The following is a 27715-nucleotide window of genomic DNA, read 5'->3' on the forward strand; positions in this document are numbered from 1 at the left end:
TCATGTCCTTTTGACTTTGTAATATCCGAGTTCAGCAATACACCAACACACTGTTTCATGAGAAAGAAACTTTGATAACAGAAATAACAGCTTATTTCCCACAATATACTATAATTTAGAAAAGATTCTAACCAAAATAGATCAAATAACCTTTGTGTTCAACAATATATTAGTGTTCAGCCTTATCTTGCATACAAGACTACATATTTGGCTGTTCAGTGAAAAGCTTAAATGTTTTTGTATGAAAATGGCCAATCCTCTCAAGAACAACAAAGGATGCCTTCAGTTGCCAACAGTAAGCTGAATTAAACTTTCAGGTCATCCAATGTTGGGTAGGTAGATGGTTAGAGACGAAACTGCCTCAGGGCTTGTGAAACAAGCAGAGATGGAATTAATTGTCAGTTGCGTACTTCCACCTGGACGAAACTGTCCCGGGTAACCTGTTTAAGGAAGAAGAATCGACATCTGGGATATGAGACACAAAAAAAGCAGAAGCCATTTCAGACAAAGTAATGCATAAAATTTAAGTACTAGACATCATTATCATGAAGGCCCATTATAGAAGAAGACATTCAAGGCAGATGTAGAGATTGAAATAGAGTCATAGAGATGTACATCATGGAAATAAACCCTTCAGTCCAACCCGTCCATGCCGACCAGATATCCCAACCCAATCTAGTCCCACCTGCCAGCACCCGGCCCATATCCCTCCAAACCCTTCATATTCATATACGCATCCAAATGCCTCTTAAATGTTGCAATTGTACCAGACTCCACCATATCCTCTGGCAGCTCATTCCATACACTTATCACCCTCCGCGTGAAAAAGTTGCCCCTTAGGTCTCTTTTATATCTTTCCCCTCTCACCCTAAACCTATGACCTCTAGTTCTGGCCTCCCCGACCCCAGGGAAAAGACTTTGCCTATTTATCCTATCCATACCCCTCATAATTTTGTAAACCTCTATAAGGTCACCCCTCAGCCTCCGACACTCCAGGGAAAACAGACCCAGCCTGTTAAGACTCTCCCCATAGCTCAAATCTTCCAACCCTGGCAACAACCTTGTAAATCTTTTCTGAACCCTTTCAAGTTTCACAACATCTTTCCGATTGGAAGGAGATCAGAATTGCAAGCAATATTCCAACAGTGGCCTAACCAATGTCCTGTACAGCCGCAACATGACTTCCCAACTCCTGTACTCAATACTCTGACCAATAAAACAAAGCATACCAAATGCCTTCCTCACTATCCTATCTACCTGCAAGTATACCAAATGTCACCTTCACTATTCTGTCTACCTGCAACTCCACTTTCAAGGAGCTATGAATCTGCACTCCAAGGTCTCTTTGTTCAGCAACACTCCCTAGGACCTTACCATTAAGTGTATAAGTCCTGCTAGGATTTGCTTTCCCAAAATGCAGCACCTCGCATTTATCTGAATTAAACTCCATCTGCCACTTCTCAGCCCATTGGCCCATCTGGTCCAGATCCTGTTGTAATCTGAGGTAACCCTCTTCACTGCTAATAACAAAGTCAGCATTTATTGCCAAATCCCCTTGCCTGGGAAGGTGATGGTGAGCAGCATTCTTTAACTTAGAGCTGCCTGTTAAAGGTGTTCCCACAGTGCTATCAGAGGGAGTTTCAGGATTTTAACCCAGTGATTATGAAGGAATAGCAATAGATTTTCAGTTCAGGATGATGGGGGACTTGGAGAGGAACTTGCAGGTACTGGTGTCTCCATGATCCTGCTGCCCTTGTTCTTACAGCAGGTAGAGGACATGCATTTGGAATGCGCTACCAAACTGAGACATGATGATTTGACACAATGCATCTTATAAATGCTACATACTGCTAATCAATTATGAGGTGGTGATGTAAGGTGAACTGATCAAGCAGGTTACTTCATCTTGCTTTGTGTCACGCCTCAAGTGCAGTTTGAAGCTGCACGTATTCCCTCACTCATTTGACTTCTATCTTGTAGATTGTGGAAAAACTTCAGTGGAGGTAAACGATAAGTCTCACCACAGGTCGGTGAATTTCTAACCTGTTTTGTCATCACAGCATGGATGTGGTTCGATCCAGTTTATGGTTAATAGTGACCCTCAGTATGTTGACTGAGGGAAATTGAATGATGGTAGTACTACTGAATGTTAAAGAAAGATGGTTGACGAAGCAAGATGGCGGAGATTTTGTAGAACTGCTGTGGACATCTCTGCCTAACAGCCAAGGCATACCGGTGCATTTTGCCATCCCTGGCCAACTTATGTGGTGGAATTAATAGTTTAAAACCTTACAGAACACATATTTGTTAATATATGGGAGTGGAAAGGATGCCAAAGGGAAAAGGAGCAAACAAGCAGCAGCAGGGAGGACACTGCCCTGCAGCATCAGGCATTCCAGAGACTGCAGCAACAGCAACATCTCCTGAACCGCGCCCCCTCCCGGGGACCTGACAGACTCTCAGGAATTGGCTGTGGCGATGGAGAGACTTAGCTTGAAAGTTGCGGCTGCGATTGAGGAAATCCGTGAGGAGATTTGTGCCCAGGTCCAACCTATCACATCCATGCTGCAGAAGCATGAGCAGGAGATCCAGGGCCTCGGTGAGAATGAAGGAGGTGGAGGGTCAAACCAAGGCCTCAAAAGCTGCGATGGAATCCTCATCCAGTCGGATCCAGGTGCTGGAGCGAGAGGTGCGGGCCTTGCGAAACCATATCGACGACCTTGAAAATCAAGGTTGGAGGATAAATCTCCAAATAGTCCGGCCCCCTGAAGGTGAGCAGCCACTCAGTTTCTTTGAAAGCTGGCTGCCAAAGGTTTTGGGCCTTCACACAGAGTCCAGCAGGCTTCAGATTGAAAGAGCATATCGGGTTACAGTGCACAGGTCAGGCCCAGTGCAGCGCCCCCGTTCTGTCCTTGTGCACTTCCAGTCACATAAGGACAAGTTAAAAAGTCATAGAAGCTTCTTGATCCCTGGGAAAAGATCTGCAGGCACTGCTGTACAAGGGGTCAAAAATCATGTTTTTCCAGGATTTTTCAACAGCTGTAATTCGAAAGAGGAAGTCCTTCGATGAAGTTAAAAAGAGGCTGAGGAACCTGAGCATCCAGTACTCCATGATATACCCCGCAGTACTTCGTTTCAGCCACAAGGACTCAGTTTATACATTTGAATCGGCAGATAAAAACTTTGTGGACACTTTAAAAATAGACGGATTGGCCTGAAGAATATGGTTAATGTTTGTTCTTTTTTCTATCTTTCCCCATGTTTTCCCTTTTTTTTTTATTCCTTTCTTTCTTCCTAATAATTTCCTTTTTGGAAAGGGGGAAAAAGAATTTGGAATAAGTTGTTCCTATTTTTTTTAATAACCGGATTTTCTGATGGGAAATTTTGTCGATGTTCTTTGGTGTCTCTCCCCCTCTTTATTTTTATTTGTTCTGCTTCTCTTTTGGTCACAAGTAGGGGTGACATGAAGCCAGGGATGGGTGGAGTGCTCATTCTGACTTGGTCTTTTTTTTCTTGTTGAGTTAAGGATCATCTCCTTGTTTTTTTTTCTGGCCTAAGGCTGGGGCACAGTCCGGGTTTGAAGTAGCTGTGAAAGACAGGATGGGTAGGGTAAGTGCCCCCTATGGGCAGGGGGAAGAGTCTTCCATTCTAGGTTCTATAGTTGGTTTTATTTGTAGTTTTTTGGTAGTAATAGTTGTTTATAGTTATGATAGAGTAGTTTTTGTGTATATAGATTTTCAATTCTATGAGTTTATTTACTTATGCTCGACCCTTTGTAAGCAGGGTTCTCTCTCAGAGGGGTTCAAGGGTCTCTGAAAGGGGATATGGCTAAGTGTCTTATTAAATGGTGCACCTGGAACATTAAGGGAAGTCATTCACCTATTAAAAGGAAAAAAGTGCTTTCTAGCCTTGAGAGAAAGGGTTGATTTGCTTTGTGCAGGAAACCCATCTTGATGATGGGGAACACCTGAAATTACAACAGGGGGGTTATGACCGGGTATTCTTTTCATCCTTTACTACTAAAAATAGGGGAGTGGCGGTACTTATCCAGAAAAATCTTCCATTCACATTGTTAGAGCAGATGAATGATGAGCAGGGACGGTTTGTGATACTTAAAGCCCTGATACATGGGGAGAAATACGGCATTTTAAATGTCTACTGTCCTCCGGTGCATCCCCTCAAATTTTTGATTAGTGCTTTCTCTAAGTTGAGTGCTTTTGGAACACGGCACATTATTATAGGGGGGGATTTTAATTGTCTTTTGGATCCGACAGTGGACAGGATGTCTTGTGGGTCCCCAACTATTTCTTCGCAGGCCAAGCAGGTGGTTGACTTATGCGAGGAGTTGGGGCTGGTGGATATTTGGAGATGTCTTCACCCTACAGGCAGGGACTTCACCTTTTTTTCCAACCCACATAAATGTCACACGAGGATTGACCTCTTTCTGGCTCCCTCGGCCCTTCTGGATTCGATTATGAGTTGTAAAATTGGGAATATAGCTATCTCTGATCACGTGGCAGTATATTTGGAGGTTAAGGCCAAGAGTGAAGGGCTAGGTTTGCGACACTGGCGTTTGGACCCTTTTCTCCTTAAGCATTCCAAATTTTGTGGAATACTTTTTGAAGGAGTTTCAGGAATTCTTGACTATCAACTCAGGCACGGCTAGTAGTCCGCCCATGCTATGGGAGACTGCTAAGGCCTTTGCTAGGGGATTAGCTATTTCCTATTTGACTAGCCAGAAATGACAGAAGGAGGAACAGCAGCGTCTACTTGAGACGCAGTTGAAAGCCGCGGAGGCAGCACATTTTGTGCGGCCTTCAGTGACTAAGCTACAGCGGATCACGGCTCTTTGGGCTGCCTTGAATTCAATACTGACACAAAATGCAAAGAAAGAACTTGCTTTTGCTAGACAGAGGCTGTTCGAATATTGGGATAGGCCAGGGAAGTATTTAGCGTACCTGACTAGGAAAAAGCGTGCTCACCAATCCATTACTGCAATCAGAGACAGCACTGGGGTCCTTACATACGATGCTAAAAAGATTAATGGGGCTTTTCAGAGCTTTACTCTAAATTGTATCAGTCTGAAGGCTGCAAAGATAGGAGGGCTAAAATGGAGACCTTTTTTTGAGAACCTGGACATCTCAGGGGTAACCTTGGAACAGGCCTCTCTCCTTAATGCCCCCTTAACAGTTCAGAAAATACAGGAGGCAGCTAGGCAACTTCAAAGTGGGAAAGCGCCTGGCCCTGATGGTCTAGTTTTATATGGAGTTTATAGGGATTCTATCAGAGCAAATGTTGGAGATGTACAGTCACGCCTATATGCATGAATGCCTACCACCATCTTTGAGAGAAGCTAATATTTCCTTAATTCTTAAGAAGGGGAAGCTTCCTGAGGATTGTGCCTCATACAGGCCCATTTCTCTATTAAATTCAGATTTTAAGATTCTGTCCAAGATCCTGGCGCTGAGATTGGAAAGGGTGTTGCCTAATATTGTTAAAGAGGACCAGACAGGCTTTATAAGGGGCCATAGGTCCTCTAATAATATTAGAAAGTTGCTGAATGTGGTCCAAGTTTGTCAGCAACGATCGATTCAGGGGTTGGTGATTTCCTTAGATGCAGAGAAGCATTTGACCGGGTTGAATGGCCACATCTTTATGTCTTAGAACAGTTTGGGGTGGGTGGAGGTTTTATATCGCCACCCTCTGGCCATGTTCATCACCAACTGGGTGAAGTCTGGGAACTTTACGATTGGTGGGGTAGTCGGCAAGGCTGCCCCCTCTCACCGCTGTTGTTTACATTGGTGATTGGCCTTTGTTGGAGGTTCTTTCATCAGAATATCCATATAACCACTCCGGAAGTGGGATCAAAGACACACAAGATTACACTGTATGCGGATGATGTCCTTCTGTTTTTATTGAACCCAATGACCTCTGTACTCTATTTGATACAATGTATCTATTCATTTGGGGCTATTTCAGGATATAAGATTAATTTTGCAAAATCAGAGGCTATGCCTTTGGGGAACCTTAAGGATGTGCCAGAAGTTGAAGGTGGCCCTAAGTTCCCTTTTAAGTGGTCACGGGCAAGATTCTGGTACCTAGGCATTTTTATTACCCCTAAGTTTGATCTGTTATTTCGGACTGAATTTGTTCACTTGCTCGATAATATTAGGTGAGATCTCCAGAGATGGGAGGCTCTTCCAATTTCATGGCTGGGCCGAATATCTCTCATTAAGAAGAATGTTGTTCCTCATTTGCTTTATCCTATGCTCCCTATAATTTCCCCGGTCAACCCTGCGGAAGCTTATGGGTTGGTTTGGTTCCTTGGTCTGGCATCGTGGGCGGCGCCTCATCTAAATCATTAAATTGCAGTTGCCTCAAGGAGGGGGAGGAGTTGATTTCCCAGACATCAGAAGGTATCAATTGAGTTCCCTGCTGTCCTTTGTCTGCAGTTGGGTAGGTAACAATCCAGGCTCAATATGGCCGGATATTGAGGCCTCCCAAGCAAAGTGCCCTCTTATTAACCGGTTGTTCATGGATAAGATGAGGACAGTTTTGGACCACTGCCAGAACCCCATTGTCATTAGTACAGTCAGGGCTTGGAGGGCGATACATCAGAGTAAGGGTTGTTTATCCAAGACTTCGCCACTTACACCTATAGTTGGCATGCCAGGGTTCCGACCAGGGATGACGGACTCAGGGTTCAAACTATGGGCAGCGAGAGGAGTTTCTAATTTGGGAGACTTGTTTGAGGGGGAGGTTACGATGTCTTCTGAGCAACTGAGGTGCAAATACGGGTTACCCAGCAGAGATCTTTTCCGTTTTTTTCAGGTTAGGGATTTCATCAGAAGATGACTACGCTTCTCACTAAGCCCTATAAGCCCGATACAGAGAGGTTGTTGCTACGTTCCACAAGCACCCTTTCGTTTAGTGCCCGCTATCGTCTGCTGGGTGGCAGGGCCTGGCAGGATATTAACCAGTTATGTGAGCTCTGGGAGCAAGAGCTAGGAGTTGAGATCTCTTCTGAAACATGGGAGAACATATGTGAGAATGCTTGAAAGATCTCAATCTATAACAGGACATGCGCTACGCAGTTTAAAGTGCTGCACAGTGTTCATCTGGCACCAGACCGTCTGGCAAAGTTTAAAAAAGGGCATCTTCTGTGTGCCCCAAATGTAAAATAAGTTTAGGTACTCTTACCCATTGCTTCTGGACATGCGACAGGCTCCGTGTTTACCGGAGCGCTGTGGCGGGAGAGAGGGTATTGAGGACTGAAGTCAAAGTAGATCCGGTATCTCTCCTCTTAGGTCTACCGAATTTACCATCTTTAGATAGGCATGGGAAGAAACTATTTAATATTCTTGCCTACTGTGCACGAAAAAGTATTCTGATGAATTGGGTGTCTGAGAACCCGCTGGGATGGCAGAAGTTAATTATGGAACACATTCCCTTGGACGTTTTTACAAACATGGTGCACCACAAAACAGACCATTTTTATAAAGACATGGCAGCCCTACTGGAGTTATTTGGAAACAGATTTGTCAGTTGTCTTAACTAGGGCATTGGTTTAACCAGGATGGTTAGATTTGTCAAGCTCTGGGCCCTAGAGGGGTCGCCTGAGTTAATACGGGTATATATACAATGCTTCCGTTCCTCTGTTTGGGAGCTTTACACCGAGCATAGCTGTTCTGTAATTTGTTTTTTTTTGCTTTTCTTTGCACAGTGTTCGGGTTTGTTTTGTATTAGAGGGTAGGTTAATACTTAGGAGACAGTAGTTGTATTGTTTTTGAGTTTGTTTTCTTTTTATTATACTGGTATTTGTTATTGATTGTATTTTTCAATAATTTTATATGTTTGTAAAGTTTAAAAAAATTTGCTAATAAGTATATTTACAAAAAAAAGATGGTTTGACGTTATCTTCCTAGAGATGATCATAACCTAGTAACCGTGTAACATCAAAATTACTTATTGCTCATCAGCCTAAGCCCAAATATTGTCCAAGTCTTGCTGTAATTGACCACTTTCGTCCTCATCAACTGAAGCATAAATGGAATACAACGTTGAAAATGTTAAGAAAGTGCGCTAATGACTGCATATTAATGACTTTATCTGAGATAATTGGCAAACATCTGCAAGAGTTGGGCTTCAGACCCTGTTTTGAAGAAGTCCTGAGTCTGATATCATTGTGCTCCACCGTTCAAAATCATCTTTATTTTTCTTAGGTTTAACTGTAGCCATTTCAGAGTAACCAGTGACTGCTATTGACTTTAATTCAATGAAGGCTTCTATCGGTCTTGATCAGAAAAATTCTGCACTGATGCCAACAACAGTCACTCCCATCTTAAACAAAAACAGAAATAACTGGACGTGAAACATTAACTGTGCATTGTCTCCACAGATGCTGTCTGTTAAGTTTTTCCAGCAATTTCAGTTCTTGTTTTGGATTTCCAGCATCTGCATTTTTTTGTTTAGTGTTTAACTCTCATCTTAACCTTTGAATTCAGCTCTCTTGCACCTTGGCTATAAGTAAGGTCTGGAGCTAACTGGCCCCATTGAAACCCAAACATTGGAGACTAAGTTATTGACAAGAAAACACTGCTATCACTTTGCATATTTCTAACCTTAAGGCTAACATAAAAATACATTCATGTATGCACAAAAGCCTAGTAAGGGCTTTAAACCTGGCTAAAGATTAAATTGATTAAAGGAAGAAATGTATAAAGTGGCAAAAAAGAAAAGTCTGAGGATTTTGGACCATCTTAAAATTCTGCAAAGGAGAATCAAAACAAAAACAAGTCATTAAAAATGAGCTGTAAATGTTACTAGATTGCAAAAAGGAAAAGATTAATAAAAACAAATGAGAGCCCATTACAAGAGCAATGAAGAGAATGTACAAAAGCAAATAAGGAAATGGCAGAGAAACTAAGCAAATATTGTCTGTCTGTCTTCATGGGTGAGAATACTAAAAGCTCCCAAAAATAATGGAATACCTAGACATTAATGTGCTTGAGGAGTCATAAGTAAATAAATGTACTAGAGAAATTAATGGGACTTAAAACTGATAAATCCTCAAACTATTTTCCAGAGTGTTGAAAAAGGTGGTTGTGAAAATTGGTGATCAAATTGCAAAATTGTACAGACTTTTAACTAGCCACTGCAAATTGGAAGATGTCAAATATAACACCACTATAAATACATTAGCTTCATATCAAACATTGGGAAATGCAAGGATTTATAACAAAGGATGTGATAACAGAACTTTTCAAAAATAATAGTGGGATTTGCAGGGTCATTATGGATTTCTGAACAGGAAATCATGTTTAATAAATCTTGGAATTTTTTGAAAAGATGACCAGCAGAGTAGGTAAAGTGAATTAGTGATTGTGGTTGATTTAGATTGTCAGGAAACGTTTGATAAGATCCCACACAAATGGTTAGTAAACAAAAATTAGAGCACATTAAATTGGGGAGAACATACTGATACATTTTGAGATCTGGTTAACGGACAAAAAGCAGAGAATAGGTGTCATGTTTTGTCTTACATCAAATATGGAATATACATTTAAGAGACAGCATGATGTCATTACCATACCATCATTTCTGACCTATTGGAATAAAGGTTTCTGTCTCCCATCTTACAGAGCTCTGTCCTCTTGCACACTAATGTATGACAAGAATTTTACTATAGTACATGTGAATTGCTTAGCTTGACGCCAGATACACAAAGTGCCTGTGATTCTAATGATACTAAGTGCTGTAGTTAAAGTTCACTGAATTCCTCAGCACAACATGGTCAATGTCTCAATCGTATACAGTATTAAGGTAGTTAACATAAGCATCACATCATGATAAATGAAGACCATCAGTTATCACACCTCATGTCATGATAGCAGCAAGCAACAGAACTACTTATAAAAGAATCCTCATTGAAGATTAAGAAGTCCTGGATCAAAGCATTCAGATGACCAACAAAAGGTCCTCTACAACTTCAAGAAAGAAATGTTTCAGCCAGCTTCCTGACATGAAAGTTAAGATACAGCAGTTAAAAGAAAACAAAATTAGTAGCTAAAAGGGTTCCTACTGACTGAAAAGCAACCATGGCAGTTACAGGACACTGTCAGTTTAACAACTGAGCCCTCCCGTTTTAAAAAAAAACATTTTTAAAGCATTAAAAAAGTGAAGTTCTAACCCTAGTGAAGCTTCCATCTATGCAGTGGCCAGTTGCTTCTACAGTTTTTTTACTTTAATGCCACGCCAGTGCTGGTGTGACATCATCCATATTTGGCGCAAAATCCCTCTAGCGGCTGAAACCTGCTACTACAGGTCTTTATCCCAAAGCTACAGCGCAACACTCACCAAAACTATTATTGAGGACACAAACATGAAATAAAATAGAAGGAAATGAAATAATAAAAGGACATAACAGCAAACAAAATAAAAGCAAGGAATAAACAAATCCTCAGAGTACAACGGGATCCTGATCAGATGGGCCAATGGACCGAGGAGTGGCAGATGGGCGTTTAATTTAGACAAATGTGAGGTACCACATTTTGGAAAGGCAAATCAGGGCAGGACTTATACACTAAATAATAAGGTCCTGGGGAGTGTTGCTGACAAATACTTAGAGTGCAGATTCATAGTTCCTTGAAAGTGGTGTCCACAGGATAGTGAAAGTGGTGTTTGGTATGCTCGCCTTTATTGGTCAGTGCATTGAGTACAGGAGTTGCAGCTGAATAGGACATTGGTTAGGCCACTTTTAGAATACTGCCTATAATTCTGGTCTCCCTGCTATACGAAGGATGTTTTGAAAGTTGACGGTTCAGAAAGATTTACAAGGATGTTGCCAAGGTTGGATGGTTTGAACTATAGGGAAAGGCTGAATAGGCGGAGGCTGTTTTCCCTGAAGCAGAGGCTCAGGGGTGTCCATACAAAAGTTTATAAAATCATGAAGGGCATGAATAGGGTGAATAGACAGGGTTGGGGAGTCCAAAACTAGAGGGCACAGGTTTAGGGCAAGAGGGGAAAGATTTTAAAGGGACTAAAGGAACAACGTTTTTACGCAGAGGGTGGTGCGTGTATAGAATGAGCTGCCAAACGAAGTGGTGGAAGCTGGTACAATTGCCACATTAAAAATACATTTGGATGGGTATATGAATAGGAAGTATTCCTATCAAATTTGAGCAAATGGGACTAGATTAATTTAGGACATCTGGTGAGCATGGATGAGTTGGAGCGAAGGGTCTGTTTCATGCTATACGGCTCTATGACTCTAAATCTGCGCTCCACTGTTATGGATTAGGCCAGACCCCCTCAAAACATTTAAAGAAAGTAGCCTAACTTTGCTCATTGTTTTAAGCAGGTGTAAGGCGGATGTCCCAGGAGTGATGCAGCTGGCCCAACCACTTAGTTTTAAACAAAACAAAAGTTATTTGCAAGAGTACCAAATGAAACACAAACAGGACAGAACAGAATACAGAATAACTGAACCTATCCGAAAACCCAATACAGTCTTCCAACTTAATTATGCTGTTCTAAATACTTGCAACAATCCCCATAAATACCCCTTTACAAAAAAAAAGGACAAATCCAACAGTGTCTTACAGGAGAGATGCCAAAGAGGGAGGATCAGCATGGACCTGCCTCTTTGGGTCCAGCAGTTTCACGACTGACTGACTGCTTTCAGTGAACAGCCATACTGCTAAAATCCAAACCAAAGTAAAGCTGAGCTGGCAGAACTGGCCACTCCCCTTTCATTGTACAAGTGTTTTTTGTCTGTTAGCTATCATCAATTAAGCCCTAATACCCTTCAAACCAAGACTTTTCAGAATCACTGATTTTACGATCTCTGAAAAAAAGCCAAGAACAGCATAGCCTTGTTAAAGGAGCAGCATCGTCACAACTCCAATAAAACAATACACCTTCAACAGGAAATGGATAACAAAATTTTGATCATGGATTTGGCAAGAGTGACATCTGCATTGATCGAGCTATTTAAACAGAACTGCAGCTTTACTTCACAGATCAAGCCACAAATTATCCTGACGGGAGAGCTCTGAAAATCGTACAAGGCGGGACTTCACAGAATAATTCTATCTGAATATGTTAAAAAATATCCAGCAAAAGTGCAGATAATACTCTTGTTCTGACTCATGCAGTCAGTTCTGACTCATGCAGTTTGCCCACCTACAAAGAAGTTATCTGGTGTTTCTTCACATCTGCAAATCACATGGCACCAATAGGACACTGGGCACACACATGCACACAGGAAGTCTGGTTTCAAACTCAAACTCACAACAAAACCAGCATGATTCCACAACGTTGGCAACACAAAGTCATCCAAATGTATAAAAACATAATAAAGTCAGCAGCCAACGAGCCAAAAATCAACTTTTCATATGGTCAACCTCACACACCACATTGATGGTAAAAGACAGTTAATAGTTTTTACTACAAGCATGCTACGGTCCCAAAAGACAGGTCAACACACCCTGAAAGCCAGAATTGATACAGGAGCTAGTCCAAACATGTTATCATTACACATCCTAAAAGACATGTACTTCAACAAGTGGTGCCCAAAGTACAATTACACTGCAGCGCTAACACGCTTAGATTTCCAAAATATTCTGCTGTCCAGATGTGGTAAGAATAACAGTATGTACAGAACTCAGCATTGTAACTATTCATCAGATTCAAAGCACACCCATAAAAAGGTAGAACAGACTAAGTTTGACAACTGAATCGACCAATGATCTCAAACATTGAACTAAGACCATCTTAACACAATCGGCAATTCGAATTTAAGTTTCATACAACATTGCATCTCAAGGACAATGCAAACTCATTTATTGATGCTCCAGGGTGCACATTCAGGAGAAGCTTGAAGTGAAACTGAATGAGATGGGGCCAGGTGATATCACTCAGAAGGTTGACTATCACACGCACCGGTTAGCTCCATCGCTAGTTTTAAAGAAATATGGCACCATAAAAATTATGTCTAGATCTGTTGGCTCAATTTCTCACATAAAATAACAACCACTGTAAGAATTACATTCTGAGATTTCCAGCACCAGTTTTAAAACTAGGTGCAAAGCATGGTTATTAGTCTATCCTTCCAGCAGAAATCTTCCAATGCTGTTTCCAATGATTACCATTTGGACAATTAGTAGGCCAAGACATATTCCAAAAGCAAATGGACAGGATTATTGAAAATGTATCTGGTTGTGTTTGCATCACTGACAATATCATGGTCGAGGGTCAGACAAAGACAGAACATGATCACCTTTTGAGGACAGCAGTGTATCAACATGTTGTGTCAGGTTAATATCAGCCAGATAAATCTTTTCTGGTCAATTTATTCTGCTCAGAGTCTGAGCCAATCCAAACAACAAACATCGAGGATATTAAACAAATGCCACCATACAGAATAAGGAGGTTCTGCAATGTTGCTTTGGATTTTACAATTTCCTTTTGCCATATACTTCTAAGCGAGTTTTGAGAACATTTGGAGCTCAGGTTGAGGTTTTGGATGTAAGTTTGCTCGCTGAGCTGGAAAGTTCATTTTCAGACTTTTTGTCACCATACTAGGTAACATCAGTGAGCCTCCAGTGAAGCAGCGGTGGTATGGCCACTTTTTATTTGTGTGTTCAGGTTTCTAGGGTTGGTGATGTAACTTCCTATGGTGATGGCATTTCCTGTTCTTTTTCTCAGGGAGTGGAAAATGGGATCCAAGTCAATGTGTTTGTTGATAAGAGTTCCAGTTGGAATACCATGTTTCTAGGAAATTTTGTGCATGTTTGTTGTTGTTTTCCTCTTTTGTGAATTTTATGCTGGTAAGGATATTATGGATGGTCTTGAAGGTTTCCTCTAATTTATTTCATTTATTGATGACAAAGGTGTCATCCAAGTAGTGGACCCAAAGTTTGGGTTGGATGGTTGGCAGAGCTGTTTGTTCAAGTCTCTGCATTACTACCTTTGCTTAGAACCCCGATATATCAGAGATCCCATGGGTATTCTGTTGGTTTGTCTGTAGGGTTTGTTATTGAAATGAAGTGAGTAGTAAAGCATAGGTCCACTAGCTTGACGATGTTGACTTTGTTCAAGAAGTTGGTGATGTTTGCTGTATGTGTCTTTGGTTCTTTGGTGTAATCAGTGTTTCTTTGGCCAGGTTGATGTTGATGAATGTAAACAGGGCTGTTATGTCAAAGAAAACCATTACTTCATCCTCTATCTTGGCGTCTTTGATGGTGTTCAGCAATTCTCGCAAGACCACCTAACACACTAGCAAGGTTCTGCTTGCATCCTGAATTGCAAAGACAATCCTCTCGCGGTAAACACTTTCTTACATTTCTCTCCCATCTCCTCAACCTTCACTTCCAACAATAAGTGCAGAAATGTTTAAAATTCCTTCTCCACCATCATCCTACCAGGCCAAACTTTCTCTAAAGTTTGCATCTTCTCACGTCACTCTCATTTTTTCCCAAGTCCATTCTGTGTTCATCTTGTCCATGAAACTCATCTCTTGATCTTTTGTTCCTATTCGTAGAAAATTGTTTATCTAGTACTTAGATGAAATACCATCTTTGTGGGAACATCCTCGCCCAGAAGATCAATGAATAGAATTTAGTCAAGTGACACAAGAGCAAAGAGGCAGTTAACATGACCTTGAAAAAGGTCCTAACAGATAAATAAACTGGAAATATCATAACTTGTAGTCAAATAAAAAGAAGTGGCTGAGAAAATAGATCAAGTTTTTAGGGAATGAACAGAGGAAAGGAAGATTTTGATTAAAAGGAGAGTGTAGTGGAACGAAGCAAGATGCTTAAAGGAGGAATTCAAAATGGTGTTATGCTTCAGGACTGACAGTTGGTTAGTGTTCAATTGGTAACTAAAGGGAGGACTAGTGCTGGCCAGCCAACTGGAGAGAAACTGGGAAAAAATAGAGAAACAAAGTGAACTGGCTTTGACTGGACAGATTGCAGTTTTGTTTTCAAAGCTGCTGGACTGAGAGCTGTCTTTTGGTTTTGCTCTCTCTAGTTATTCTCCAATTAGCAACTTCTTGCAAGTTCTGAGAAAAGAATCCCAACCATAAGAAGTAAATGTCTCAAGGATCTGTGGAAATTGTTTGCATTGACCAATTACTTCAGAATTCAAGCAAGATACATAGTCCTACATGCCTGTAAAACCACCCCAAAGAATTTCATAAAGACCTGGTATTCATCATTGAAACAGTTACTGAACTGGTGAATTATGATTTTAAAAATTGTTTCCCTTAATTCTGTCTGTAGGTACGAGTGGAAGGCTGATGATCAAAGAGTGGGCTTAAGTATTAATTAGATTACCTTGTTAGTCATCTGTATTCTGCTAAGGCTACATTATTAATAATAAAATGTTAATTTTTGTCCAAGGTCTGTTATTTGCAAAGTCTGGTTAGGAACAATTGAACAATTTTGAGGATCACTGAATATTTTCATTCTGTTATTTTATGAATTCAGTGATAATAAGGCTGATTTGGTTTGGCTTGCTAAAGTTGCTAAGCTGCAAGAGAAGTAAGCATGTTTGCTTGACAAGTCATCTTTGGCTTCTCACTTTAAATAACAGAGTATTACCCATTTTTCAAAAGCACAAAATCGGGAAAATGTTAGTTGCTAAATGCTGCTCTTCAGGATACTTTGGCTGCTGGACAGTGCTAAAATTGCAGGCAATTGTACAGAAAATAATATAGAAAAATGCTCAACAATTTGAACATATGACAATAAATAAGGAGGAAGACAACAATCATGGGACTCAAAAAAATACCAATGCAGAGTTATTCCAGTTTCACATAACAATGAAGTTGACTAGCAAGAAACTGCATTCTTGACATAGATTGACTACTGCCCCTCAAAAGCACAAATCTTCTTACAGCCTTCTGAATCCTTCTGCATCTGGTTTCTGCAACGTCATTCAAAAGCCAGCTGTAACTAGACCACAAGAAATAGGAGATAATGGTAAATTTGATAATTTACTCCACTTTCTTGCCTTTTCTCCATAAATCTGATTCCCTAACTAATTAAAAATGTGTTCCAAGCTTGAATATGCCTACTAGCCCAGCTGCTACAGCTCTCTGCAGTAAAATATTTCACATATCCACTACCTCAGAAAAAACTTCCTTCTCATCTGTCATAACTGAGTGACGCCTTACTCTTTGTTTGTCTTCTGGTCTGAAAATGTCCCACAAGGGAAAATAATCTTTCGGCATCTATCCTGTCAAAGTACAAAGAATATTGTCCAGTTCAGCAAGGTCACTTCTCATTCTTCTAAACACCATTGAGTACAGACCTAATCTACTCAATCACTCCTAATAAGAATATCCTTCCTTTATATCTCCTATGGCCCTCTATCCAAAGCACATGGCCCTTCATAACCTTCCACACCAACTCGTCCTTTCCCCTTTGCCAAGCATCGATATAAAACAATGCACACAGAAGCAAAAATAAAGTTCAATCACTTTAACATCTATATTGCAGGGTACAATCTATTGAGAAAGACATGCTCATTTATAAAAAATACTTCTTGACAGATATTGACTGCATCTGAAGGTCCTGCCAGGAGCAACTTCCACTACTGAAACAAAGTACTCACAGCACCCATTGTTACTCACTCGGCTTATTCCAAAAACAAATGCATCTCACCTGAAGGCTCACAAAATTGAGATTAAGAAGAGAGCTTGAAATTAAGTGCTACATATGAACAAGAAAAAGGTAGCAGAGGAGCGATATGAAAACAAACTACTGAGCAGAATCATTGAGGCCATTCAAGATATTGTGATAATGGAAGAGTACACTACCTGCATCAATGTAGGAAAGCTTTTAAGCAACTGAGTCTACGGATTTTTCTACAGTGTGTTCCCCTTGTTTGGAATACTATATGTAGTGAGACTAATTCATTCATTTCAGTTTCAATAATATTTGCATCTAGATGATTCCACGATGGAGGTCTTAACTAATCTCAAGGTTGCTTTAGATCTGTTACCATTCAGATTAATAATAATGATTGCAGCATGCCCAGGACCAAGGAAAAGACTAAATTACGCACACCAAAGCTCTCAACTTAATGACATACTCAACCCATCAAATATCCTTGCTCAAAAAGTAGGTACTACAGGAACAATCACCAAGGTAGAACAAGGTCCAAGGCTAGTTCATTTTCTTGCAGTTAACATCAACCTTGGGAGATTCGCCTTGGTTCTCGGCAGTCAAACACCTTGATTATTCCTGAAGCTGGAAAAACATCTACAAGGAGCACCGTATACATTCTAGAAGATACATACTCTCACAATCATGAAGGAAAGCAGCAAGCTTTAAAAAAAAACATGAGGCAGGTTGCCTCTGCTACAGGTAAATTTCACTGTCATACTTTCTTTCTTATTCTTATTCCCACAATTTTTTAAAAAAGTACAACTAAAAGCTACTTCCACTTCTGATGCCAGAGTTATGAATGCTTAATACACGTTCAGTGCAATTCCATTTTTCAGATCGAGATATTACCTGAAACTATTATCAATAGCAGTCAGGTGAAGCTGTTCCGAACCGTTTGGATGCTAGAAAAAGGCATGCTCTTAATGAACTAGTTGGTACAATGAAGCACATTGAAAAAAATCAGTCCCTCAGAATCTCAAACCCCACTAGGTCAAATGCTCAGTCAGCACTGTGCAATATTTTAAACAGGTCCTTTTGTTGAAAATTATATAACTTTTATTATATCAGTTTCTCCTTTCTGGGTGATGAATATATAAATGGATTTAGTAAACAAATTATAGATAGTTCTAAGAAGCAGGAAATAGACAGTTTCAGAAGCAGTTTACAAATGTTTCTTCTCATCTATCCAATATGTGTTACATAATGTAAGTTTTAAATTAATAATATGCACCAGTATTTTATTTACTAACTTACATAATCAGAATCATCCTAACTGGACATAAAAGTGACCAGCATAGAATTAACAGCATTGTCGTTGGTCAACATAAAACACTACTTAAATAAACTTAAAAAAAAGTTTTGTTTAGAACTGACAATCATGCAAATATTTATTGTACCATCATTATTTCAAAACAACATGCTCCAATATTCTTTCGTAATGATTAGCAAATATGGCATCATAAATAAGCAATTTTCATTTCTTTCCAAGTGCATTAGTGCCATGTGGCCAATTTACTGGGGTACAAAGTAAGGGAAATATTATTAGGGGCAACCGTTAATGGACAACAGTTGATTTCATTTGGCTATTCTTATACTTTAACTTAAATATTTAAAGAATTAATTCTTTTCCAGTTGCATTGAATAACAGGTCGCAGGTTAATAATAAACTGTACCCTCACAGCAAGTAAGCAATTTTTGAAACAGATTTTGGATTTTTCATTTCTTTTGCGTTTATAGTGGAGTTTGTCACTCATAATCGATTGAAGAAATATGAAATCAATTTCCTTATCCATTGCCAATTCTGGTCTTAGATGATGACCCTTAACATTATAAAGTAGCTAAGCTCAGGAATAACCGAGCTCTGATTTTCAGACATCAACGCAACTTAGTCTTGATATTCACAAACTCATTGTTTTTGGTTTGAATGATGTTATTTCGTTTGTAAAAGCAACATAAATCTATTTGTTTCGTACTTCTTCAGATTCAGTGCAATAACAAGTCATATGGCTCATCTATTTAAGAACTAGAGAAGTTTCCAACTTCCACAGGTACAGTTTTTTGTTAAAATTCTGCCCCAAACCACTTTTCTAAAATTCAATGTTCATTTCCTTGATCTTAGCGTAGTTCTGATCTACGTACTTACATTTCTTGTCTGATCCTTCTGAGCTTTGCTTTTGTGTCTGCCAGTTCAACAGACAAATGCTGTCGGCTCTCAGTTCGCTGCATGCCTGGGGATCCAGTAGGTGACTGAACTGTTCCATGGACTGGAGATTGATTACAGTCACGTTCTTGTGCAAGATGTAACATGATCTACAAACAATAATGAATAGATGCATTTAATTTTATTGCACTAAATACACAGTCCAAATCAAGTTCATTTCATTTTTCCTGGTATCAAAATGTCAAGAAAAGTTAGGTAAGCCGCATTTTCAGTTGATGTTTAAAACACCTTTACAATTGAAAAATATTTCTAGAGATCAATGATACACCATGTCACAAATGTGTAGTTAAAAATCACACATTTTGTTAGAAACTGTAATCTACTTTTAAAAATGAACACAAAGCAAGCTAACATGGCTCCCAAGTCACCTGATTATCTTTCAGACTGAACTGCAATTGGAACCAGACCGTACGATCTCAAGAATAATCACAAAAGATGCTTGAAATTATTTAAATGCTTCCAAGAATAAATGGAACTCATTGACATTGGTCTCTTTGGAGGAGAGTTGCATTTCCTATCCCAATATAATCTGAAAGAATGACAGCCATTCAGGTGTATGATTTAGACAACTAAAAAGTCAATGACCTTGGCTAAAAGACAATGAATGGGAGTATGCTCTGGACCTGAACTAACACAATACACAACGTGAAAGCATAATTCAACAGAATGAAATAGCAACTTTCAAAGTTTTTAAACTGTGTAAACATCAGGCTGGACACTACCATTTCATCTAAATTCTCAAAGAAATTCAAGACCATAGCTCCAACCAACACTCTTCTCTGAACTGTGAGCAACATATGAGATTGGATTTTCACTCTAAAATCAGGGGTTACAGAGAAAGGATACAAGAAATCTTCTCTGTTCTATTGAAAAGGAATCCAGGCATTACCAACCGTCATTCCAGCAGAACCAGTAAGAAAAAGGGGCATTCATTCATTTTCTGGGGTTGCTGTACCTATGGAGTCAATATACAAAGGGCAAAGTCTGACTCTTCAATTATAAGGCTGAATTTCACCAGAAATCAATGCTAGTGCCATTTTTGGAGAGATCCACGAAGGGCTTTTCTCTGGTGAGTTTTCTCACACTATCTTCCCAAATTTGCCTTATTACCTATACTTCACACCCCTACAGCAACCTGCTTATTGTATACGTTCAGGTGCTATGGCATCACTAAAGGCCAGCCATGGACCCAGTCAAGCACGAGCGGTCTGCAGCTGCTTTGTATTTAAACACAGAAATATAGGAGCAGAAGTAGGCCATTCAGCCCTTAGGTCTACGCCACCATTCAATATGATGATATCTGATCATCCAACTCCTGATAGATGCTTCTTTCGCCCCATATCCTTTGGCCTCTTTAGTCCTAAGGAAGACACCCACATCTTTCTTGAAAGTCTTAAAATATTTTGGTCTCAATAGTTTCCTGTGGCAGAGAATTCCACAGGCTCATCATTCTCTGATGAAAAAGTTCTCATTTCTGTCCTAAAAGACCTATCCCTTACTCTTAAACTGTGACCCCAGATATGGACTCTATGGTAATCGAGTACTTCATTCTTGCTTCTACCTGGTCTAATTCTGTTTTAAACTTATACATACCTATTAAATTCTATGAAATCTCTCCTCATTCTGTGAATATTGTCCGAACTGATTCAGTCTCTACTGTACTTCAGTTCCACCATCTCAGAAATCAGTCTGGTAAACCTTCCATATTCTCCCTTAATAGCCAGTACATCCTTTGAGAGGAGACAAGAACTGCATACAATACTCCAGGAGTGGTCTATAGTTGCAGCACGACATCCCTGCTCCTGCACGTGAAGCCACTTGCCATGAAAACTTATGCACCATAGGCCTTCTTTACCGCCTGTTGCGCCAACATGCTTACTTTCAGTGACTGGTGTACAAGAACACCAAGATTTCATTGTACCTTCATCTTTCCCAATCTATCCCTCTTCAGGAAATAGTCTGCCCACCTGTTTTAGCTACCAAAATGGGTAACCTCACATTTATTCACATTAATTTTGTATTTGCTATGTTCGTACCTATTTACTTTTGTCCAAACCACACAAACATCTCTGCATCCTCCTCCTAACACACCATCCCACCTAGCTTTGTGTCATCTGCCAACTTAGAGAAGTTATAATATATTGTTCTTATCTATATCATTAATATATAATCAGAATAGCTGGGGTCCAAGCACTGATCCCAACACTACCACAATAGTCATAGGAAAGTTGGCAAACTAGGAACCTGGAGACAAGGGTCATGTGTAGTCACTGCCCATGGAGTAAGTCCCAAGATGCAGATGCCTGGTGTCTAAGATAGAAATTAGATGGTGACAATGGGAGTTGCATAACAATATATCTGGATGCATGCAATTAGGCCTCTCACTGTTCACTAGTGAGAATCTCATCTCCCAGGTCAATGCATGGTTGGAAGATGCGATTTTTAGCTCTCACATCAGTGACATCATCCTCATTGCTGATCTCACTTGACGCCTTTGGCAATGTGATTCAAGGGCTCGGAAGATTCTGATCTCCACTTAGAACAATTCACAAGAATACCAATAAAAGGATAAACTAACCTTTACACTGTTTGAGTAGAAAGTGCTGATGGGTTATCAAGTGGACTCTGATTGGTAGAGTCATTGGAAGTACAACAGCTAATAATGTTTCAACTCAACAAAACATGTATCAACCATTTGTTATTTTGTTTCTCAGGGCACTGCCATAATCAACTGGAGTCATGTTGTCTGGTTTGAAATATATAGGTCTGGCAGTTGACAGCCAAGCATTAACACTTGCATTCTCCATGACAATACTTCTAACAATCAGATCAATCAACATTCCCTCTCCTTCTGTCTAAATGTTAGTTTTCTCTTACATGGACATTCTTGTGAATTATCCTGAGACGTGCAAGACAAAACACTTCCACAAATGAGTGCCTTCTTTCAGCAATATCCAACTTCTATACTACTAGGTTACATGCATTTCTGAACTCATATGATTGACACAGGGATGTCTGGAAAAATGTTTGCGTGCATTTGAACAAGGCCTTAAAATTAACAAAGTGAATAGTTCAGAGTTTTAACAAAGGATAAAATAGAGGAATAAAATGGGTTACCCCTAACACAGACAAAACAAAAGTCAACTCTTGAGTCATACAGCATAGAAACAGACCCTTGGGTCCAACCAGACCATGTTGTCCATGTTCCCAAACTAAGCTAGTCCCACCTGCCTGTGTTTGGCCCATATCCCTCAAATCCTTTCCTATTCATGTACTTATTCAAGTGTCTCTTAGACATTGTAACTGTACCTACATCCACCGCCTTCTCTGGCAGTTCATTCTACACACAAACCACCCTCTGTATGAAAAGGTTGTTTCTCACATCCTTTTTAAATCTTCCTCCTCTCAACTTAAAAATATGTCCCATAGTCTTGGACTCCCCACCCGAGGGAAAAGACTATTATCTATGCCCCTCAATATTTTATAAATCTCTAAGGTCACCCCCTCAACCTCCTACGATCGAGCCCTGCCTGTAGAGTCTATTCTTATATCTCAAACCCTCCAATCCCAGAAACATCTTGGTAATCTTTTCTGAGCCCTCGCCAGTTTAATAATATCCTTCCTATAACAGGGCAACCAGTACTCCACACAGTACGCCGGAAGAGGTCTCTCCAACATCCTGTACAACCTCAACATGATGTTCCAACTCCTGTACTCAAAGATCTAAGCAATGTAGGCAAGCATGGTAAATGCCTTCTTAACCACATTATTTGTGACACAAATTTCAAAGAATAACCTGAACCTTTAAGTCTCTCTGCTGTACAACACTACCTTCCCAGTAATTGTATAAGTACTGTCTTTGTTTGCATTACCTAACATTTACCCCAATCAAACTCTATCTACCACCCCTCAGCCCATTGATCCAATTGATCAAGATCTCTCTGTAATCTTAGATTACTGTCTTCACTGTGAATTCATGAATTTTTCTAGAGATGAGCATGTTGTTGTGAAGCATATTACACAGATTAAACTTTCAGTAATGGTTTTGACTGCAGTAAAACTTCCAGGAAATAGAAAAGAGTGTCACCCAGTTTCCACTTTATAAAGTTTCTTTCTCAGCAGCATGGCTATAGTTGGTTTCTTTTGGCAAAACGTCTACATTCAGTTGATGATATCTTTACTTTTCTGAGGATTCCTTGGGTATTCACAATACAATACAATAAAAGCCTCCCATTTATTTTCCAGCAATTAGGTTAAGCTTTCCACTTTTATTACAACGGAATCATATTAGCTTCTTTATGTCACTTTTAATATATAGAAATGGAAAATAAAGTGGGTATTAACAATGTAGCAAAGATACAGGTAGAGTGTGTTTCATTAAAAGGTAGAGGAATCAGCAGAACAGTAAAAATAATTCTTCCTAGATTAATGCTGAAGGGAGCCAGACCATTGAGTGTTGGTATTTCAAAGGGAGAGGTATTTCCTCAATCATCTAATCATGGAAACAAACCAAACCAATACCGAGGGGCACTGGGACAAGCCAATTTCTAACGCTGTGTGAGTGATGAAATATGTCTTCCAGAGGACCTCATGAAGCAAAGAAATATGAACTGGAGGTAGACAGACATTACAAATTGATCCCATTATATAGAGTTGGATTAAAATGTACTTAGTAAATAGAGAAGTTGTACTTTTAGTAGTACAGACTCCCAATACAAGGGATTGATTTTATCTTGGGAAATGATCTGATTTGATCAAAAGCATTGCTCTCACTGAGGGTGTTACAACCACTAGAAGTAAAAGGAACTGACATTAATAGGATGGAGGACGGGAAAAATTTCTGGCTGTAAGAGCTGCTCCTTTTTTGAGGTATTTTAGGTGCTGGAGGTGATTTCTTCAAATTCCAGGAGCAGCAATTACTGTTTTGGGACTTTTGGGAAAAAAAAGTCGAAACAACAGCAGTTTTAAAAGGGAAAGGAACAGACAAAGGAGCACATGGCGAGGTCATTGCAGGAGAGAGAGAGAGAGAGAGAGAGAGAGAGAGAGAGAGAGAGAGAGAGAGAGAGTTATTGAAATTAATCTATTGCTGGATATCGGTGTGCGTCTGGGAAAATTAACAAACAGTGAAATTCACAACTGGTCTTGGAGAAACTGTTGGGCGATGTTCACAGCACAGAATCAGATAAGTTAATCATTGTTTTTAAGTGTGGCCGACAGAGAATCTGCAGTAGTGAGTAGAGTGGGTTCTTCCTTGATTATATGTTTTTGGAGATATGTCTCTTGATTAAACTTCAAATATAAGCCATATCTATTAATTTGTGGGCGGCACGGTGGCCCAGTGGTTAGCACTGCTGCCTCACAGCGCCTGTAGACCCGGGTTCAATTCCCGACTCAGGCGACTGACTGTGTGGAGTTTGCACATTCTCCCAGTGTCTGCGTGGGTTTCCTCCGGGTGCTCCGGTTTCCTCCCACAGTCCAAAGATGTGCGGGTCAGGTGAATTGGCCATGCTAAATTGCCCGTAGTGTTAGGTTAAAGGGGTGGATGTAGGGGTATGGGTGGGTTGCGCTTCGGCGGGTCGGTGTGGACTTGTTGGGCCGAAGGGCCTGTTTCCACACTGTAAGTAATCTAATAAAAAAAAAATCTAACCTGGGGCAGTGTTTGTAGAGGAATAAGACGGTGTTATTTTCTGGGTCTGTAGATTGTGAAGGAGCAAAAATGGCCTTTAATAGTGTGATATGCACTTCTTGTCAGATGTGGGAGTTTAAAGAGAGTTTAAGGGTTACTGCAGATTATATCTGCCATAAACGCTGTTGGCTGTGAATCTTATCAGATCGAATGGATCGGTTGGAGAGACAGTTAGAAGCAATGAGGAATTTGCAACAGCAATAGTATGTGATGGATGGCAGTTATAGGAAGGGGGGAAAGTCTCATACAGTCAAGATGGGTTAACTCCAGGAAGGGTAAGAGAGGTAGGCAGCTAGTGCAGGAGTCTTTTGTGGATAAACCCATTTCAAACAAGTATGCTGTTTTGGAAAATGTAGGGGATGATGGATTCTCAGGGGAACGTAGCACGAACAGCCAAGGTTCTGGTATTGAGACTGGCTGTAATGCAATGAGGGGTACGTTGGGTTCAAAGAGATCAATTGTGTTAGGGGATTCTCTAGTCCGAGGTACAGACAGACGTTTCGGTGGCCAGCAGTGAAAAAGCAGAATGGTGGGTTGCTTCCCTGGTGCCAGGATCAAAGATGTCTCAGAGAGGGTGCAGAATGTTCTCAAGGGTGAGATGGGCCAGCAAGGGGTCATTGTCCACATTAGAACCAACGACATAGGAAGGGAAAAGGTTGAGACTCTGAAGGGAGATTACAGAGAGTTAGGCAGAGATTTAAAAAGGAGGTCCTCGAGAGTAGTATTACCTGGATTACTCCTGGTGCTGCAAGCTAGTGAGGGGGCAGGAATAGGAGGATAGAGCAGATGAATGCATGGCTGAGGAGCTGCAGTATGGGCGAAGGATTCACATTTTTGGATCATTAGAATCTTTTTTGGGGTAGAAGTGACCTGTACAAGAAGGACGGATTGTACCTAAATTGAAAGGGGACTAACATACTGGCAGGGAAATTTGCCAGAGCTGCTCGGGAGGATTTAAACTAGTAAGGTGGTGGGACGGGGGGGGGTGGGACCCAGGGAGATAGTGAAGAAAGAGATCAATCTAAGACTGGTACAGTTGACAACAGAAGCAAGTCAACCAGCCAGGGCAGGCAGGGACAACACGGACTAATAAATTAAATTGCATTTATTTCAATGCAAGGGGCCTAACAGGGAAGACAGATTAACTCAGGGCATGGTTAGGAACATGGGACTGGGATATCATAGCAATTACAGAAACATGGCTCAGGGATGGCCAGGACTGGCAGCTGAATGTTCTAGGATACAAATACTACAAGAAGGATAGAAAGAGAGGCAAGAGAGGAGGGGGAGTGGCATTTCTGATAAGAGATATCATTACAGCTGTATTGAGGGAGGATATTCCCGGAATTACACCCAGGGAAGTTATTTGGGTGGAACAGAGATAAGAAAGGGATGATAACCTTGGGATTGTATTTATAGACCCCCTAATAGTCAGAGGGAAATTGAGAAACAAACTTGTAAGGAGATCTCAGCTGTCTGTAAGAATGATAGGGTGGTTATGGCAGGGGATTTTAATTTTCCAAACATAGACTGGGACTGCCATAGTGTTAAGGGTTTAGATGGAGGGGAATTTCTTAAGTGAGTACAAGAAAATTTTCTGATTCAGCACGTGGATGTACCTACTAAAGAAGGTGCAAAACTTGACCTACTCTTGGGAAATAAGGCAGGGCAGGTGACTGAGATGTCAGTGGGGGAGCACTTTGGGGCCAGCGACCATAATTCTATTAGTTTTAAAATAGTGATAGAAAAGCATAGACCAGATCTAAAAGTTGAAGTTCTAAATTGGAGAAAGGCCAATTTTGACGGTATTAGGCAAGAACTTTCAAAAGTTGATTGGGGGCAGATGTTTGCAGGTAAAGGGACGGCTAGAAAATGGGAAGCCTTCAGAAATGAGATAACGAGAATCCAGAGAAACTATATTCCTGTTAGGGTGTAAGGAAAGGCTGGTAGATATAGGAAATGCTGGATGACTAAAAAAATTGAGGGTTTGATTAAGTAAAAACAGGAAGCATATGTCAGGTATAGACAGGAGAGATCGAGTGAATCCTTAGAAGAGTATAAAGGAAGTAGGAGTATACTTAAGAAGGAAAACAGGAGGGCAAAAAGGGGACATGACATAGCTTTGGCAAATACAATTAGAGAGAATCCAAAGCGTTTTTACAAATACAAAGGACAAAAAGGTAACTGGAGAGAGAATAGGGCCCCTCAAAGATCAGCAAGGTAGCCTTTGTGTGGGGCCACTGAAATTGGGGGAGATACTAAACGAGTATTTTGCATCAATACTTACTGTGGAAAAGGATATGGAAGATATAGATTGTCGGGAAATAGATGGTGACATCTTGCAAAATGTCCATATTACAGAGGAGGAAGTGCTGGATGTCTTGAAACGGGTAAAGGTGGATAAATCCCGAGGACCTGATCAGGTGTACCCTAGAGCTCTGTGGGAAGCTAGGGAAGTGATTGCTGGGCCTCTTGATGAGATATTTGTATTATCGGTAGTCACAGGTGAGGTGCTGGAAGATTGGAGGTTGGCTAACGTGGTGCCACTGTTTAAAGAAGGGTGGTAAGGACAAGCCGGGGAACTATACACCAGTGAGCCTGATGTCGGTAGTGGGCAAGTTGCTAGAGGGAATCCTAAGTAGTTGGAAAGGCAAGGACTGATTGGGGTAGTCAACTTGGCTTTGTGAGTGGGAAATCATGTCTCACAAACTTGATTGAGTTTTTTGAGGAAGTAACAGAGGATTGATGAGGGCAGAGCGGTAGATGTGATCTATATGGACATCAGTAAGGTGTTCGACAAGGTTCCCCATGGGAGACTGATTAGCAAGGTTAGATCTCATGGAATACAGGCAGAATTAGCCATTTGGATACAGAACTGGCTCAAAGGTAGAAGACAGAGGGTGGTGGTGGAGGGTTGTTTTTCAGACTGGAGGCCTGTGACCAGTGAAGTGCCACAAGGATTGCTGCTGGGTCCTCTACTTTTTGTCATTTACATAAATGATTTGGATGTAAGCATAAGAGGTACAATTAGTAAGTTTGCAGATGACACCAAAATTGGAGGTGTAGTGGACAGTGAAGAGGGTTACCTCAGATTACAACAAGATCTTGACCAGATGGGCCAATGGGCTGAGA

The 27715-nt window shown here is 40.5% G+C and overlaps 1 protein-coding gene across 13 annotated transcripts in view; it reads right to left on the reverse strand.

Moving 5' to 3' along the window:
• The window catches only part of LOC122552880 (girdin-like), a 402403-nt gene that overhangs the window by 238076 nt on the left and 136612 nt on the right, over positions 1-27715 (reverse strand). For all 13 annotated transcript variants that reach the window (XM_043696008.1, XM_043696001.1, XM_043696009.1 and 10 more), the window contains exon 8: positions 18820-18986. In XM_043696008.1, the coding sequence (XP_043551943.1) occupies positions 18820-18986 (167 nt within the window). The remainder of the gene's footprint in view (positions 1-18819; positions 18987-27715) is intronic.

This window comes from Chiloscyllium plagiosum, chromosome 9, assembly GCF_004010195.1.
Source record: "Chiloscyllium plagiosum isolate BGI_BamShark_2017 chromosome 9, ASM401019v2, whole genome shotgun sequence".
Taxonomy (NCBI): domain Eukaryota; kingdom Metazoa; phylum Chordata; class Chondrichthyes; order Orectolobiformes; family Hemiscylliidae; genus Chiloscyllium; species Chiloscyllium plagiosum.